General features: G+C 36.0%; 3 protein-coding genes and 1 pseudogene across 3 annotated transcripts; all 4 read right to left on the reverse strand.

Moving 5' to 3' along the window:
* Positions 1–645: 645 nt before the first annotated feature.
* Positions 646–2,345, reverse strand: LOC7492050 (scopoletin glucosyltransferase). The gene has a single exon (XM_002298698.4). The coding sequence runs from the start codon at positions 2,217–2,219 to the stop codon at positions 762–764; it is 1,458 nt and encodes a 485-aa protein (XP_002298734.2). The 5' UTR covers positions 2,220–2,345; the 3' UTR covers positions 646–761.
* Positions 2,346–5,461: 3,116 nt separating this feature from the next.
* On the reverse strand, positions 5,462–7,292 carry LOC127903921 (scopoletin glucosyltransferase-like). The gene has a single exon (XM_052450141.1). It carries the CDS (start codon positions 7,093–7,095, stop codon positions 5,644–5,646), a length of 1,452 nt encoding a protein of 483 aa, XP_052306101.1. The 5' UTR covers positions 7,096–7,292; the 3' UTR covers positions 5,462–5,643.
* A 2,966-nt stretch (positions 7,293–10,258) lies between these two features.
* LOC18095201 (abscisate beta-glucosyltransferase-like) lies at positions 10,259–12,435 on the reverse strand (annotated as a pseudogene).
* Positions 12,436–12,569: 134 nt separating this feature from the next.
* Positions 12,570–16,603, reverse strand: LOC7465031 (CBS domain-containing protein CBSX2, chloroplastic). Its single transcript, XM_024593454.2, has 9 exons — positions 16,142–16,603; positions 15,975–16,062; positions 15,835–15,899; positions 15,507–15,555; positions 14,584–14,636; positions 13,473–13,588; positions 13,139–13,196; positions 12,978–13,042; positions 12,570–12,890 (listed from the first exon to the last, which is right to left on the reverse strand). Exons 1-9 carry the CDS (start codon positions 16,346–16,348, stop codon positions 12,833–12,835), a joined length of 759 nt encoding a protein of 252 aa, XP_024449222.1. The 5' UTR covers positions 16,349–16,603; the 3' UTR covers positions 12,570–12,832.
* Between the last annotated feature and the right edge of the window lie 1,535 nt (positions 16,604–18,138).

Genomic DNA, 18,138 nt, shown 5'->3' on the forward strand with positions numbered 1-18,138 from the left:
TTTTGTAAAAACACTTTAGAACAGCAAGAATAAAGGTGGCCTTTGTCAGGGAAAGATTACAAGCTTATATAAATGAGCTATGAAACCGTGGAAAGGGACACTTGAAAGCTTATCTGGGAGATATGTTGTGCAGATCCTTGCTGCCTTTGGTCCATCCTCTGTGAGAGAGTTTCGATGTATCCAAGGTCTACACAGGATGTGTTGAGTTTCACAAAACTACCATGTGTTTTGTTGAATGTGCCTGCGCTGCCCTTCAAGAAAACATTCCATGCTTTCTACTTACTAACATTTATGATGAAGATCGACTGTAATCCTATTAACATTCAATGTGACTGATTCACTGGTGGATGTCATGAAGATTTTGTGTTTTTCAGCTTGGTTCCTATTTTCTTTAATCTAGTATTCGCAACCATGAAATGATTGTTGCGAGGAAGAAAAAGGGAAAAAAATGTTTATTTATTTTTATAAGAAAAACGCCATTTTAGGTTTATCACCCTTAAAAGCCGCCTGTAATGTAAATCGACAATGAGATGGTCTGGGCTGCAGGGTTTACGCCGGACCATGAGCTTGTATTTTATTGATTATTTGGGCTAAATATATGAGATGGACTTTTCTGCTGCTTCTGCATTTAGCAATAACAACTCATTCTTTTAAAAAAAGAATTAAAATCGCAACTTTATTAATTTGTAAATGAGATTACATTATAAAGGAAATGATGAATACTGTAAATCGCCAAAACCATTACTCTTGTCTGCCTTGTTTCACGGGCGACGCCACCTCAGCTCTTCAATCAAAGCATTGAAATCAGAGTAAGAAGATCCACCTTCTTCAACAGCCTTCCTGGCCGTTTGTCCTAGCTTCTTTGCTCTGCTCCTCATTTCCTCTGCCTCTTCACCCACCATAATTTGAGTGATTTTCTTCTCTACAGCTTCACTTTTAACATGATCTCCATGCACTCTAAGCCATTCCTTGACTCCAACACCAACTCCAGTTTTCAAAACATCAGTCACCAACTTTTCATTATAGAATTGCTCAGCAAATATTGGCCATGTAACCATTGGTTTCCCTGCAGTTATGCCTTCAAGAGTTGAGTTCCATCCACAATGAGTCACAAATGCCCCTATTGCTTCATGATCAAGAATCAAAACTTGGGGTGCCCATCCTCTGATAATTAGTCCCACGCCTTCCATTCTTTCCCCAAATCCTTCAGGTAACCAATCTTCCTTGTCTTCTTGACCCTTTTTGTTTCTTCTAACTACCCAGATAAACTGCTGACCAGAAGCTTCGAGACCTGCTGCAATCTCCTTAAGCTGAGAGTCACTGAAGTTGGTCGTGCTTCCAAAGCAAATATAAACAACTGAATTTGGTTTCTTTGAGTCGAGCCACTTCAAACACTCATGGTGATCAATTGAGGTTTCTTTTCCTCTTCCTGCTTTATCTTCAGTGTCTCTATTGCATAGTGAAACCGGGCCTACATTCCAAGCCCTTCTGCCCAAGACCTTCTTGTAGTAATCAGCGTAAGCTGGCTCAAGCTCATAAAAGCTGTTGACAACAACACCAAAGCTCCTCAATTCTGCTTCTTTAGATGCTTTCAAGATCTTGCTAAAGTCATTTTCAACATTTTCTCTTACATAATCTGGAAGTTGCTTCTTTGTCAACTTTATATCACCAGGAAGATCAGGCACCACGAAAGGTTCGGAATCTGATGAAACTTTCTTGTGTGGCTCATAAAGCCTCACACATTCTGCAGCACTTAAAGCAAAGTTACTAGTGCCATGAAACACTAGCCTCGGAATTCCAAATTTGGCAGCAGCATCAGTAGCCCAGGGAAAGAACATATCAGCAACAATGCAATCAGGGTGGCATTCTTGTAGCGCCTTCTCAAAGGGTGCTTGAAGCAAGGTTGTGGCCTTGAAAAACTTTGTGGTCATTGCCCTTGCATTTTCGCTGAAAATGAACGTATCTGTATTTTCATATCCTTCAGGAAAACCTGCCTCTGCCGCAGGGAATTTGATGGTTAAGATATTAATATCAAAACCCAACTCTTTGGTTTTTTGGATTGTTTTCGAAAAGAGAGGCGCGTTTAGAGGAGTGGTGATGATAGTTGTCTTTATGCCTCGAGAAGCAAAAAGCTTGGCCATGTCCACGGATGGTATCATGTGGCCATGAGCAAAGAAGGGGAAGAAGAAAATGTGCAATTGGTGACCCAAACTACCCATCTGGCCTTGTAGGATAAAAAAAGAACTGAACTGAATTTGTCAGTGAAAGATGGGAGTGACGATGAAGATGAAGAAAAGCTTGAGCTGATTTTGTGCTTATGGACCCAATATCTTCCTGGACATGAATTGGTATTTATAAACAGACAGGTCAAGGCATCTGAGATTTGATGCAAGAGTATTATTTAACTACATTTTTCTCGAGCTACGAAATTTCCAGCCCATGCTAGCCTTTTCTCTTAACGTTGTATTATTTAACTACACACACGTCATTGCTCCTGTCACACAGTAATCTGAACTTTTGATCCGCACAAAACAAATTTCCTTAAAAGTTAAAAGTGGCAAGAGAGTTACGGCAAAATTAAGAGAATAACAACGTCCACTACTGCATTATATTTTTTTCCACTTATTTTTCGATCCGAATTGATATATATATATATTGTTTAATATTAAATAATAAATAGTACGTGGATGATTACGTATCTAAAACTTGAAGTGCAAGGAATGAATATCTAAATGTCTTAACCATTAAAAAACAAATAAAATATAAATATAATAGGAACATAGCATGTGATTCACCTATTATCATCCATATTTTTTAATGTAGTTATTTAAAGGGTTAATTAGATGCACTCTTTTCTTCTAGTTTTATTATTCGTTTGTGTTAATTGTTTGTACGGTGGTGATTATAGCAATCAAATTAAAATCAGATAGATTAGGAATTTTTTTTACACCTCTCTCCTATATTTTGATCTTTTATTTCAAATTTTATCATTGATTTTAAATTTTAAATTTATATTAAACAAGAAAATAAATAGATCATAGAATATTAAGTCATTATTATTTCTATAATATATTAAATTATATCGATTCAATTTGAAATTAATGATTTAAATCTAAAAACATGATCCAAAGTAAAATAAAAATATGTTTGTAAATCTATAATATATCATTGTTGATCAATGATAGCTCAACTCGGTAGTGATGTTCAACTGTTACTGATTTTTTTCTACGACGAGATTGTCTCGCAATAGAAAAACAAGTATCCATATTAGGAATTTCAATGTCTTGATGCTTATAAAATGATGTCATTTCTTCTAAGAAAGTTTCTCAATCCTCATTTCTTAACTTCTAAATTAAGGTCTTTGTGGTAGTCACCAAATGCATAATATTTAAAATGTCTTGAAATTTTTGTTGCAAGGTTTGGCAAAACACATCAGTAATTCTCATATCATTCTTCATTATATATAAGATGAATGCAAAATCAAATGACATTAGCAACTTAAATGAAAAGACCGCATCACCACGTTGAGAATAAGTAGATTCATTTAAAGCAATGTTTTCAAGAACCAAGCAAGTTGCCCTATACATTTTTATCAAACTGCAAATTGATTTGAAGTGCGAACTCTATCTGCTATCTCCAGGTCATTGCAAACCACCTACTTGATTAACTCTTTTACTCGTTTCAATCTCACCAATATCAACTAAATATTCAATTGTAGCTGCTTGAAAAGCTCGTAATTCATCATTACGCTTACAAGACGCACTAACAATGTTAATAATAAAAATCAAATTTTGAAAGAAAGTGTGAACATCAGATATTTCTCTAGCTGCAGCAATAAGGGTCAATTGTAATTGATGAGCTAAACAGTGTACACAATATGCATAAGGGCAATTATTAATGAATAAAGCTTGTAAACCATTGTACTCTCCACGGATATTACTAGCACCATCATATCCTTGGCCCCTAATATTTTGAACATCAAGATTGTGATGAGATAAAACAAAGGAAATCTCTTCCTTAAGAGTTGAAGCAATTGTATCTTTGACATGAACTATATCAAAAAATCATTCTCGTATAAATTCACTTCTATCAACAAACCGAATAATAAAGGTCATTTGCTCTCTTCTAGATTCATTTCGAGCTTCATCAACAATTAAACAAAATCTTGCATCACCAATCTCATGATGAATTGAAGATTGAACATTTCTAGCAAAGACATGTAAAATTTCTTTTTGAATTTGATGTGAGGTGTATTTAGCATTTTATGGAGCATTACCCAAAACAAGAGCACCTACTTGTTCATTGTATGATGTTAAAAGTTCCATCATTTCAAGAAAATTACCTCGATTTTTTTATTCTGGACATTCATCATGCCCTCTAAAAGCACGTGCTTGAAATATGAGCCAACAAACAATATCCATTGAAGCTTTAATACACAATCGATTATTTAGAATTTCTTGAGTAGTTTGCCTCTTAACTACCTTCTCAATATGACATGACTATTTTTTTCAAATTTTCCAAGCACCTGGTAGCAAATCTATGAGCTGAATTTAGACAGTTTCCCATATGAGTCAAAAAAACACATTGTTCCCCATCATTAACTTTCTTCCAACAATTAAATCCTTTAACAGTAAATGTGTCTGATCTTGGCTTTCCATATGGTTTACTTGGAAACAAAAAGCAAGAAAAACAAAATGTAGTATTTTTCTCTGAATATTCAAACCACGGATAACTTTTGAACCAATGAGACTGAAATCAACAAGGATGTTTTTTACCAGTTAGCGGATATTCAGACATCAAAGGTTGATATTGCCCCAGATTAATGTATGCCCTTCGAATTTTATCTTGTTGATTAATCAGGTATTCCCAAATTTGAGGATGATTGTTTGGATCTCTAATTAAATGAACAATGTTGATTCTAGTAAAAGGCTATTCAGACATCAAAGGTTGATATGGCCCTAGATTAATGTATGCCCTTCGAATTTTATCTTGTTGATTAATCATGTATTCTCAAATTTGAGGACGATTGCTTGGATCTCTAATTAAATGAGCAATGTTGATTCTAGTAAAAGGCTGCTCACTAATCAACGTAAGTTCTTTGTAAACTGAAGCACATTGGGGTTGCTCAACCAGAACTTCAACATTACATATTGGAGTTGGTTCACTAGGTTGTGAGTTATCAATATTTTTTCTCTTTTTTGACTGACCTCCAAATTTCAGGATGCATAATTTTGACGCTTTTAAAAAATAGAGTACAAAATACAAAACTTTATACAGCAGCAGCAGTAAGCAGGTATTTTTTTATTTAAAAATATATCCATATATGCTTTTCTTTTTTGTATTCGGAAGCTTCTTCAACCTCTGCTTTGCTTTATAACCAAGCTTTGTGAGCAGAGATTGGCTTATTCACACTGCACCAAATTTCACTGAAGCATGCAGTTTGTTTGCATACAAGAAGCACTGAATGAGAGCTGGCAATCGACCTTAAAAGAAAGAGATTAAGGGAGATGGTAAGGGTTCAAAGCATGTAAAAAATAATTCATCAGGAACATGCGCTCTCCTCTCTCACTAAACAACATTCTATAAAATCAAGTTCCCTGCCATAGCTTAAAAATCTGAAATCTTCCTACTGCTTGCTTGTTTTCAGTGGCGCCTGCCTCTTAATTCTTCAATTAGAGCATTCAAATTAGAGTAAGATGAACCATCTTCTTCGATAGCCCTCTTTGCCATTCCTCCAAGGGCCTCAACTCTGCTTCTCATTTCCTTTGCTTCTTCACCTGTCATGATTCGAGTTACGGCCTTTTCTACAGCTCCACTCGTAATTTTATCCCCGTATACTGTAACCCATTGTTGAACACCAACAGCCACACCAATTTTTAGCACGTCAGTCACCAGCTTCTCATTAAAGAATTGCTCTGCGGAAACTGGCCATGTTACCATTGGCTTCCCGGCAGCTATGCCTTCAATGGTCGAATTCCACCCACAATGAGTCACAAACCCCCCTATAGCTTCGTGATCAAGAATCACTACTTGTGGCGCCCATCCTCTTATAATCAGTCCCTTGCTTTCCATTCTTTTCTCAAATCCCTCAGGCAACCATTCCTCGTTATCCTTAGCTTTCTTGTCTTTCCTGACAACCCAAATAAACTGCTGCCCTGAAGCTTCAAGAGCTATTGCAATCTCCTTTAGCTGAGAATCACTGAAATTGGCTACAGTTCCAAAGCATATATAAACAACTGAATTAGGCTTCTTTGAGTCCAGCCATTTCAAACACTCATGTTCGTCAATTGAAGCTTCCTTTCCTCTCTGTGCTTTATCTTCAAATTCTCTATTGCATAGCGAAACTGGGCCTATGTGCCATGCCTTCCTCCCTAACTCCTTGAAAAAATTAGCATAATCCGACTCGAGCTCATAGAAACTATTGACGACAATCCCATAACTCTTCAGTGATGATTCTCTGACCTTTTGAATTAACCTAGTAAAATCAGTTTCCACGTTTTGTTTCATATAATCTGGCAGTTGCTTGCTTGTGAACTTGATGTCACCAGGAAGCTCAGGCACCACAAACAGCTCAGAATCAGAAGAAACTTTCTTGTACGGCTTATATCTGTTCAAGCAATCTGAAGTGCACAAAGAAAAGCAACTGATGCCATGAAATACTAATCTTGGAATCCCAAATTTGGCTGCAGCATCAGTAGTCCAAGGAAGGAACATGTCAGCAATAAGACAATCAGGGTGGCATTCTTGTAGTAGCTTCTCAAGTGGTTGTTGGAGCATGGCTGTGGCCATGAAAAGTTTTTTGGTCATTTCTCCCTGTGTCTCATGAGAAGTGATCGAATCTGCGTTTTCGCATCCTTCTGGCAATCCAACCTCAACAGCAGGAAACTTGATGGTTTTGATATTGATATCAAAACCCAAACCTTTTGACCTCTGGATTGTTCTGGAAACAAGTGGTGCATTGAGAGGAGTGGTGACAATGGTTGCTTTCACTCCTCGAGAAGCAAATAGCTTTGCCATGTCTATGGTTGGTATCATGTGGCCATGTGCCATGAAGGGGAAGAAGAAGATGTGTACCTGATTCTCCTCACCACCCATGTATATTCCTTGCAATCAAAAGACTAAAAGAGGTGCTACTGACGCTGATAATTGGAGACAATAATTAATACCGTTAAGCCTTTTAAGATGAACTGGATTACTGGATTAAGCAGGGAAGAAAATGATGATGTTGCAGACAAGGAATGTAAAGTCTATTTTTCTATGCGTGGGATGTCTGAAGTATGAGTGGGGCATATCCGAGCACTGAGTATCGAATACTTCTTTCAATTTGTGGTTAGAAATTCCGCCTTAGACTACTGTTTTAACTTCAAAAGTCTGTGGATTGGTTCTCCTATCTAGAAAATTGTGACTAATGTATTTTTATAGACTTGATTTTACAACTCTTTGAACATTTGTTGCAGAAGATCTTTATTGTATTTTAAAATATATTAAAATAATATTTTTTATTTTAAAAAAATTATTTTCAGTATCAAAACAATTTAAAAATATTTAAAAATATTAATTTTAAATAAAAAATAAAAAATAATTTTTTTCAAAAACATTTTAAAATAAAAAAACAAAAAAGTTGTAATATTCAAGGAGCAGCAAAGTCAGTCCTCGATTATTGATGCAAGAGACGACTTGGACCCGTAGAGTGACTTTTTTAGTTGACTTGAATGGTCCCATTGCATTCTGCGACCTCCCAGCAATGCTTCATCAGATCCACTGCAAATTTTTCCACTCTGCCATAGAACTTTTGTTAAAAACCCTGACAGGCAACCCATCAAGTGAGGACCGAGGTTTACATAAATATATTTTGGTTAAAATTATCATTAAAATTAAGGTTGAATAAAAAATAATTTAATATATTTGGTTAAAAAATACTTTTCAAACTAAAATTATAAAATAATTAAAAAATATATATATTAATATTGATAGTTTTTCATTGAAATATTATCGATTCAACTATTATTATTATATCATAAAATAAATAATACTTTATATAAAATATTTTTTATTGTTCTATTAAACTATCTATAATTTTATCACATACAAAATCCATCCGACAAGAACTATATTTTTTATTATTTTATAAGCATGAAATTTAATAAATATTATTATTATTATTAAACATGATATATTTAAACATCAAGCTTTTAAAATACAACAATTTTAAATATTATATTTTAAAAATATTTTTTAAAACACAATAACTTAAAATATCTATTTTGAAAGTGCAAAATTAATTATAATGGAAGATTTTTTTTTTATCCCATCAGTGAGAGCTAGCTGAAACCTGAAAAAAAAAAAACTCAGCATAAAGATTTGATATTATTTTTCTTTCCTGCCTCTATTATTTTTAGATGGGTTCTATCAATAGCTCAGGGGGTTGTGACCAAGAGAAGCAACTAGCGAGTATGTTTGGTATTGTGGTAGCTGTTGTGATTGTGGTTTCAAAAAAGTTGTTTTATTAAAAGTACTTTTAGTTGAGGTTGGTTTAGAATTGAGGTTATATATGATGTAATAGTGGTAGTTAAATCTACTTTAAATTAAAAACCATATATATATATATATATATATATATATGGTTTTTAATTTAAAGTAGATTTAACTACCACTATTACATCATTAAATAAATCATATTTTATATCAAATATTTTTAATTGTTCCATTAACTTATCTACAATTTCATCACGTATGAAATTCATCCGATAAGGACTACAATTTTCATGTTTTTTTTAGCGTGCAACAAAATCAGGTAAAATATCATTAGAAACAAAATTGGAATTGCGATCAAATTCCACAAATACTACGTCATCATGCAATCTCCTTTCAATTTATGTAGTGTTATTAAATAATATTAAACATTAGTTTTTCGAGTAAAACACAATTTTAAAAAAATTAAATTTTTTTTGGGTCGGACGCGGTTCAATGAACATTGTTCACATAAACAAAACAGTATCCCATTAATTAATTCACTCGGTTCAATGCATTTAGATTTGGGACGGACTCGGGTCAATGCATTTAGGTTTGAATCGGATCCGGTCCGACCCATATGGGCTGGGCTAAACCCAGCTAGCCCGCCCCGGTCACTGGCCCAAGCCAATGACCCGGCTGGGCAAAGCAACAAGCGTGTACTAAATTCACGCGTGTTGCTACACTGTTCAAGTGAATTAAAATTCACTTGAACAGTGTAATGTTGATAAAAGCAAAGCCGGAGGGAATGAAGATGAAAGTCCAGTACTTTTCTAGCTATTCCTCTGTTCTGCTCCTTCTCTTCTCATGTTATTCCTCTGTTCTGTTCCTCCGTGTCTGCATGCTGGAGTTGGATGACAAAGCTAGCTACTCTTTCCCTGTTTTCCCCAGCCCCTCATTCTCCTTCTTCTTCTGCACTTTCATTTCTCCACTGTTCACGTGAATAGTGGAGACATGGAAGTGCAGAAGAAGAAGAAGTTGCGCGCCTCTGGTTACTGGAAGAAGAAAGTTGCGCACCTCTGGTTACTGTGTTGTAACACAGTTTGAAAAAAGCAGCTTGGAGCTGCTTCTTCTCCCCCTGCGTTGCAAACACAGTAATCAATGGGGCTCATGAACAATACATCCCGTTTTTTTCTTTACCAAACAGTTTAAATCTGCAGTTTACTTAAAACGCAGCCGCAACCGCGTAAACAAACAGACTCGAAAAGGAGGAGGTCGGCGTGCAGGAGCTGCTGAAGGAGATTCTGTCACGGCTTGGACAGATCGGGTTTGGTTGAAGGTGGAGTTGGTTCTGCTATTACATATGTAGTGGCTGTTGTTGCTGACCACGGTGAAGAGGGGAGGAGTTTTTGGCTGTCAGCTTGAGGATGAGAGCTTTTTGTGTTGTTGGTGGTGAGGAGTTGCTTGCCGTGTGAGTTGAAGGGAAGGGCTTGGTGTTGACAATGGATATGTTCTCCACTGTTCACTTTGCAAAAGTAAACAGTGGAGAGTGAAACGTAAAAATACAAAACGCTGGATGAGAAGCATGAAAAAATTGCTCATTTTTAGTGGGTCCTATGAACCAAATCGCAGCTTTATTTTTTAACCAAACACCATATTATCTGCGTTTGCATAAAAACGCAGCAGCTACCGCAAAGACAAACAGCTTTTTAAAATGGATAAAACAAAAGCTGTGTTTAACATACAACCGTGCATTTTTTGAATTTTTTTTAAATATTATTGTGATATATTTTTAAAAATATATATATATATATATATATATTAAAAATACAACCCGATCCATTACCATCCCTTTATTGACATTAACCCAGAACAGTTGCTGCCCTGGAAAGCAGAGTCCATGTAACAAGCTACGCAAAGTTCTCAACTTTGCCTGCGAGATTTAAGTTCTTGGATCAAAGCATCAGCATTCTTACAAGAGGATCCACCTTCTTCGACGGCTATCTTTGCCTTCACTCCAAGTTTTTCAGCTCTTCTTCTCATCTCGGCTGCCTCCTTGCCACTGCCCATCAGCTTCTTTACCGCTGCCTCCACTTTGTCTCTCCCCACTGAAACCCATGACTCGGTCCTTGGCGACATCCAGTGCATACTACCCACTTTCACCCCTATTTTCAACTCATCAGTGATCAACTTCTCATTGGTGAATTGCTCTGCAGTTATAGGCCATGTTACCATTGGCATTCCAGTACTCACACCTTCTAAAGTTGAGTTCCATCCTCAATGAGTGACAAACCCTCCAACAGCCGGATGCTCTAATATCAACAGTTGAGGAGCCCAGCCTCTTATTATTAGTCCTCGTCTGGATTCTTTAATTCTATCTTCAAGCCCACTGGGAAGCAAATTTTCTTTGCTTTCTCCATTTTGTCCAGTTGATTTAAGGATTTTTCCTATCACCCAGATGAATGGGTGATTGGAAGCCTCAAGACCGTGGGCGATCTCAAGAATTTGTGCAGGGGCTAGACGAGCTCAGCTTCCAAAACTGACGTAAAGAACCGAATCGAGTTCTTCACTGTCAAGCCAGCTCAAAATGGTTTGCTCATTAACTGAAGTCTTTTGGCCTCTCTCAGCCTTATCTTCCACATTTCTATTGCATAATGAAACTGGTCCCACGAGCCATGCCCTGTTGCCTAATTCATTCCTGAAATAGTCCACATAAGCAGTCTCCAATTCATAGAAACTATTAACCATAACACCGAAACTCTTCTCATCTGATCCTCGCATTCTTTTATGCAACCCTCCACCATTTGGTGGTCTTCCAAGGAATGGTAACTGGGACGTGGTCAGTTCAATCCCATCAGGAAGACCTGGAACAATAAAAGGCTCCAAATCAGAAGTTACCTTCTCATGGGGCTCATAGCGTTCCATATTTTCTCGGACACAATGAGCAAAGCATCCATTCCCGTTGAAAGTAATTCTTGGAATCCCAGCACTGTCAATAGCATCAGCAGACCAACGATGAAACACATCATGAACAATACAGTCTGGTTTTCGTTCGAGTAAAAGATTTTGCAGAGGTTCTTGGAGCATAGAAGTGTCAGTGTAGGAGTTTGCAGACATGTCCGTGTCGGCTATATCAACATTGTCAGACAGCTCAAGAGCGTGGATGGAGATTGGGAGACCAGATTTTTGGTCACGGTGGATGGATGTTTGGAAGGAGAGGGAATGTTATGGAGTGGTAATTATGGTAGCTTTGGCACCATGGGAAGCAAAGACTCTGGCTATGTCTATCATGGGGATTTGGTGGCCTCCACCAACAAATGGAAAGAAGAACATTTCAACTGGAGGTGAGTTTAAGTCCATTGTTGCAGAGGGGATGGATTTGGATGAAAGCTTGGCTGGCAAGAGAGAAAGAGAGCCTTGGACTTTATAAGTTCCAAATTTTGGGATGTGCAGTGAAGACATCGAATGGAATATTTATAAGAAGAAATTAAATGAATTTCCATAGGATTTATCCATTTTTTACACCGAACAATGATGGACATCACTCTCAAGAACCTAGATTTGGCACCTACACGTACGTCAGCAAGGGTGTCAGCTAATTTGGAAGAATCATAGCAGTTAGCTAAGGTCGGTAGAAGGTAGACATGCTGTATTCTGAAACTTCGTTTACTCTCGAGTTTATACTTTATAGCAATTGATACTCCCTGTTTGTTTCAAGAGTAAATAATAATTTAGTTTCGAATTTAGCAGTATAAGAACTTGACCCTCCGATTTCATAAACCATGACTTAATTTTTTTATGGTTTACGACGGTTAATTCTTTAAAAACTAAATTAATTTTTTTGAAAATCATCAAACTAACCCTAGGTTTCTTTCCATTAACTTACAGCCAAATTAGTATTTAATTTTATTTTTTTAAACTAAACTAGTGACAGCTCGCCACCTCATTAACGGACAACAAAAGGAATAAGTTATGAACGGAAATAAAAACATAAGGATGCGATGGACCTCTTAAACTAGAGAGACTGACTAATTGCATGCTGAAAACAGAGGCGCTAAACCAGTGGGGTGCCATGCCAGAATTGGTTTAGATTCCAACAGTTGAGGTGCTTTAGCCAATACTGAAATATTGTTTTTCTTGAGAATTAAGACTCCTTCAAAATAATGGGAAAATGTCAAAATAATTGGCCTGGTTGCGGCTAGAAATCCTACTTGCAACAAGAATGCTACATTGAAAAAAACCTTGCTTTAGACTACTGCCAAACCACTCCAAGCCTAGATACAAGATTTCATATTTACCAAGCCTATACTATATATAACATTTAACTAGAAATCAAAGTTTTGAACCTCATAAAAAATACAATTTGTAGCAGAAAAGACTGTCAGGGCAGGAGATTGATAGCTTCCTCTGATTGTACCTGGAAGAATGAACTGCAAAGCCTTTGTGTTGAACAAAAACAGAGCACTGCTATATCAATATAGACTTCAGAAGTCTTAATCTATCGTGGAACACAAACTCATGCTGACCTTTCAGTGGCATTTTTTATCTGTAGAGCAGCTCTAACAATGTCTCCCCGTGTAATGATTCCAACCTTTGGTTTTAAATTAGAGACCAGTTATAAATTACTCAGAACAGATTGGAATCCATAAAATAAGATTGAATAAAGAATATTGGGAACAATTCTTACCAGCTTTCCATCATCATCTACCACTGGGAGTCGCCGATATTTTGTTTCAAGCAGCAACCTGTCATTAGATTATGACATCAAGCGTGTTTTCAGTTTAATGTGAAAATTCCCACAGAATCCGATTGCAATAAGAGAAAAAATTAGAAATTTGATGATAACCATTTAGAAAATATTTTTAATAAAGCTTGGACAGAGAGAAAATGCATAATAAAATCTTCTCGAAAGTATTGTCATACATTTATGGAAGTACAAAATAGAACATGTTGTCTTACAGGTTTAAACAGAAATGTCCTTGAAGAAGAAAAGGATACACTAGAGTGGAAAGAGTTAATACCTAACAGCATCCTCTAGATTGGTAGTTTCATAAACAACTAGAGGATTAGGAGTCATCAAATCACCAACAAGTTTGCCGTTGTTCTTGATTAACAGTTTCTGTAACTCATTAAAAGTCTGCAATATTTATCAAGACACAGAATTCAGTACTAAAAAACATTAACTGAAAAATGTTCTAGAAGTAAAATCCCCTTTGCCAGTTTACATGCCAGTCTCTCTTGTAATTCGAACATCAAACTCTTATTATAGGCCCAATTCCCACGATGGAGAAAACTCTCATTTATCAAGTTGTTGTATGGTTTTCCATTAACTATTAGAAATTACCATCATTACATCTACCCACCAACAAGAATATCCCTGCATTTGGAGAATTTGTTCAAGCAAAACTTGTATGTAAGGCCAGCAGTTGGGTTGCAGGATGGTGCTAAACGTAATGGTGCAGCAATCAAACCATCAACTTGCCACATTCTTCTGCATTCTTTACCTCCCTCCAATAAGAGTTAGTTGACTAATTGTGAGCAAGCCCTGGTGAAGGAGGAAGTACTGAGCATTCCTTGATTGCATGCCATGTACTTGAAAAGGGAAGGATGGCAAGGATTTTAAAAAGCCAAATTGCCTTATTGAGCCAATCCACCCCATTTTCATTCTGAACCTTGGATTCAATGGTAAGGGCTACTCCAGTGTTGGAAAGACTTACTGAACCCCCACCCCCACAACACCCACCTTTCTTAATCTGACAAAGAAATGGTTATGATTTGTTTGCTGATCATGGCCTGATCATCCTCTTAAAAGTATGATAAACTACATATCTTTTCTTGCAGATGTGGCCCCCAATTCTCACCACCTTCATGCCTAAAGAAAATACTATGTTCAATTTGTTTCTGTTCGTTTGTATATTTGATTGGCGAGTATAACAGCAGGTCTACAACATTATTGGGAGTTTAAGGACGTTAGCTCTGAATTTGACAAACACGAAGGATTCTAATCTCTAACTATAGAAATCAGTCAAAATATCTCATTTAAAAAAAAAACAAAAATACGCATGCATGCATGCTCGAATACAAATACTAGATGCAAACATCTGGAATATCAAAGAGGAGCTTCACACACACCTTCCAAGAACTATCAACATTAGGAAACAAGTTTGTGTCATTTTGACAGCCACCTGATAGACACCAAAAGAAGAAATTAGTAGCAGTTTCACACATTACAAAATTATAGTGCCTGCTTGTCGACAAAGAGCAATAACGAATGACAAAACTAAGTACCAACATCTAACAAAACAATACATATACATATACATATACATATACATATACATATAAACCTGAATCAGTACAGCATCCTTGCTGCTATAGGCCCTTGAGATTGAAAAGAAAAGTTTGAGAAACAAGCTAAGAATAATCATAATGTTGCCACAATCAAAGGGATGAAGAAAATTTATTTCTGAAAGGCCATGAATCCAACATTATTAGTTACCCTAGCTTATCCGTTTTTACTCTAGTCTATCTCCAAGCCTAGCAAATTGATGCTAGAATTGACTTTTCAATTGATGCCAAGATGAAATAGTATTGTTCGACTAGATAAGCAAGCAAATCTAACAAATAAAAGAAGTTGGGAAGTAAGGTGGCCGTGTGGTTGTTTAAATTGTTATGACCATCAATCCATCATGGTCTGAGAAAGCACTTGTAGCCAAGTTTCTTCAGCCCAACTTTAATGGAACTCCTTGAATCAAACTTAACGGAGCTAAAAATTTAACAAAGAGATCAACTTGGTTTTGAAAACCATAGTAATCTAACTCGCCATCATTCTCCGGTCAACTTAAGAACTCTCTAGAAAAGAAAAGGGGGAAGAAGAACAAACACAAAAATTGTAGAACACGCAATGGCAATGAGGAGATTACGTCCAAATGGAAATAATTTCCCACGCATGCACTCTTCATGAGAAAATTCAAACAAGGGAGCAAACAATGGTAAAAACATGCGGGGAAAAAAGACATAAAGATCCAACACTGGCTTCACTAATCTTATACTACCTGAAATGGAATCGAGCGCTAACAGGTCATAATCCGAAACAACACCAACCTGCAACAAGTAAAGACTTGAAATCAGTTCTTTACAACATAATCTCAAATAAATATAGTTTTTTTAGCTGACCGAGTGCTATCCTTCATTTTCAGGAACAAGTAACATAGATATTTTACTACTTCTTAGACTAGCTTTCTAGTTTAGATCTTAGCTTTTTTTTCTCAGGGTGAACTTTGGACTCCACGAAATCCCAAGAACAGCATAGAAGCAAGGAACTGGTAAGCATGACTAGAAACCATATGACAGTGGAATCATTAGATAAAATGAAAAACTTACCAATCTCCAGTCATCATCAATGACGGGAAACCCAGTTATTCTCTTCTCTACAAGAGCCTCCAATGCTGCAGAAAAATATTCACGAAAAAATAGAATCAACAAACAGAACAACTCATAATCAAAGAAAAAGTAGTAATTACCCTCATCAACGGTTGTGTTAGCTTTAACGACATATAAACCCTCCTTCTTGGTCATAAAATCACCAACTGTGTAAATCCCACTTCTCGCCTGCAGAGAAAAAAATTATATATAAAAAAACGCTATAAATAGAAAACAGAAGCAAGAGGCGGGTAAGTCAGTTATTCACCGGAACAGAGTTTGCTACAGTGGACAAGGCAACTGCAACAGAAGAACGGTATGGTGATCGAGGGACGGAGGAGGAGCGAAGACGACAACATTTCGATCTTGGGGTTTTAGAAACAAAAAGAGAAGGTGGTGGTGACTGGTTGTTATTGGTATTGAAACAGAGTGGCGGAGGCAGAGAGAGTAGTAAAGTGTTCGCAACAGAAGCCATGTAGCAGAAGATGATTGTAGTTAGGGTTAGACCAACAATGACGGTAACAAGGTTACGCTTGTTCTGTCAGGAAGGGGGGATTTGTTAAGAGTTTATTGAATTGCTCTAACTGAGGAATTTCCAAGTGAGATTTGAAGCAGATGGGTACAGAGATAGCGCTTTGATTCTTTGAATCAGAAAGTGTTGTTTTTGGGGTTGTTCTGTTCCGAGATTAGAGGAAACTTGAGAGACGTCGAAACGCCAATTGGTTGGTGAGGACTTTTCTTTATTTAACTCCGTGGACCCCTCTACAGCTCACAAGTCACGGCTTATCCAGCCCTTTAATGGATTTACTTCTTGTATTCTATTGCTTTATTTTGACTTTTTGGGTTTTTTTTACATAAAATATTTCACATGTGGATTATCTTCTCATAAGATATTTTTCACTCGAATTTTTTAATAATAATAATAATAATAATAATGAAAGAGATGATGGTAATAAAAACGATGAGATATTAGTAAAAGAGACTGTGGTGAGGTGGTAAGATAAAAACACTCAAGTTTGAGAGCAGGATTATTATTATTATTTTAAAAAAATTATTTTTAATTTTAATATATCAAAATAATCTAAAAATATAAAAAAATATTAATTTAAAAGAAAAAAAAATAAAAAATTTAAATTTTTTAAAAAACACTTTTGAAAATTAAAAAGATTTTATTTAATAACGGAGATGAGAGTGGTGGTGAGATAGAAATAATAATTTAAATAGTTGAATAATATTGTTAATAAATTATTGTTTGTAAAATCTTTACACGTGGAAAATATTTTTTCAAAATTATAAAGATTGATGATAAAGAAGATCTGAAAAACGCATTAAGAAAACAATTTGGATGTAAAAGATTTGTCAACAAGCGATGAGGAGAAAAGAAAGGGAAATGAGAATTGTCCTGTCTCGGTACAAATAAGAAAGTTCGATGAGTTGTGTGGAAGGGGGCAATCAACATTGCGTGGAGGCTGCGTTTGTCCACTTCGAGCTTGTTTGGCAGTATGGTTGCGTGTGCTTTTCAAATAATTTTTTATGCTAAAATACATATCAATGATTTTTTTTTATTTTTTAAAAATTACTTTTAACATCAAGACATCAAAACGATCCAAAACGTACAAACCATATTAAATTTTAACAAAAAAAAAATATTAAATTTTTTGAAAACACAGATTAAACCGCGTTTCCAAACGCTTCCTTCCATCCTCAATATTTTAAACGTTACCAGCCTTTGACGGGAACAAAAAAAAAAAAAAAAGGGGAAAGGAATCCCTTTCGCTAGCTGTCAAGAGAACGTGCTTGCTTTGTCCATATGTAAATATTTTTAATTTGTATTTGAAATATTTTAATTTTAAAAAATATGTAGGTGATGATTCTATGTATTTTTCAATAATTTTATATCAAAAAATATATCGATATTTAAAATAATTTTAATTAAAAAACACCATACTTCGCGTGGACGTATCATCCAGCGTGAAATAAAACCCGCCGTGTAACTAAGAAATTTTCCTTTCCTTTCTCGCAAAACGATGTAGATTTGTGTGGTTCAAGTTTATCAGCAAGGAATGAATAATAAATGGAAAACTCGTGGAAAAACAAATATCTAACGTTGATGTCGGAATCACCAGCTGATCGAAAGTCTTTGTCGGCAAAACCATGCAGTTACATTAATCAAATGTCGTATAGGTATTAATTGACCCTCACCTGTCAAAATAAAAACCGAATGTGCACGCCTGTGACTTGTTCCGCCCCCGTCCCGGGTTTGAC

Source organism: Populus trichocarpa, chromosome 1, assembly GCF_000002775.5.
Source record: "Populus trichocarpa isolate Nisqually-1 chromosome 1, P.trichocarpa_v4.1, whole genome shotgun sequence".
NCBI classification, from domain to species: Eukaryota; Viridiplantae; Streptophyta; class Magnoliopsida; order Malpighiales; family Salicaceae; genus Populus; species Populus trichocarpa.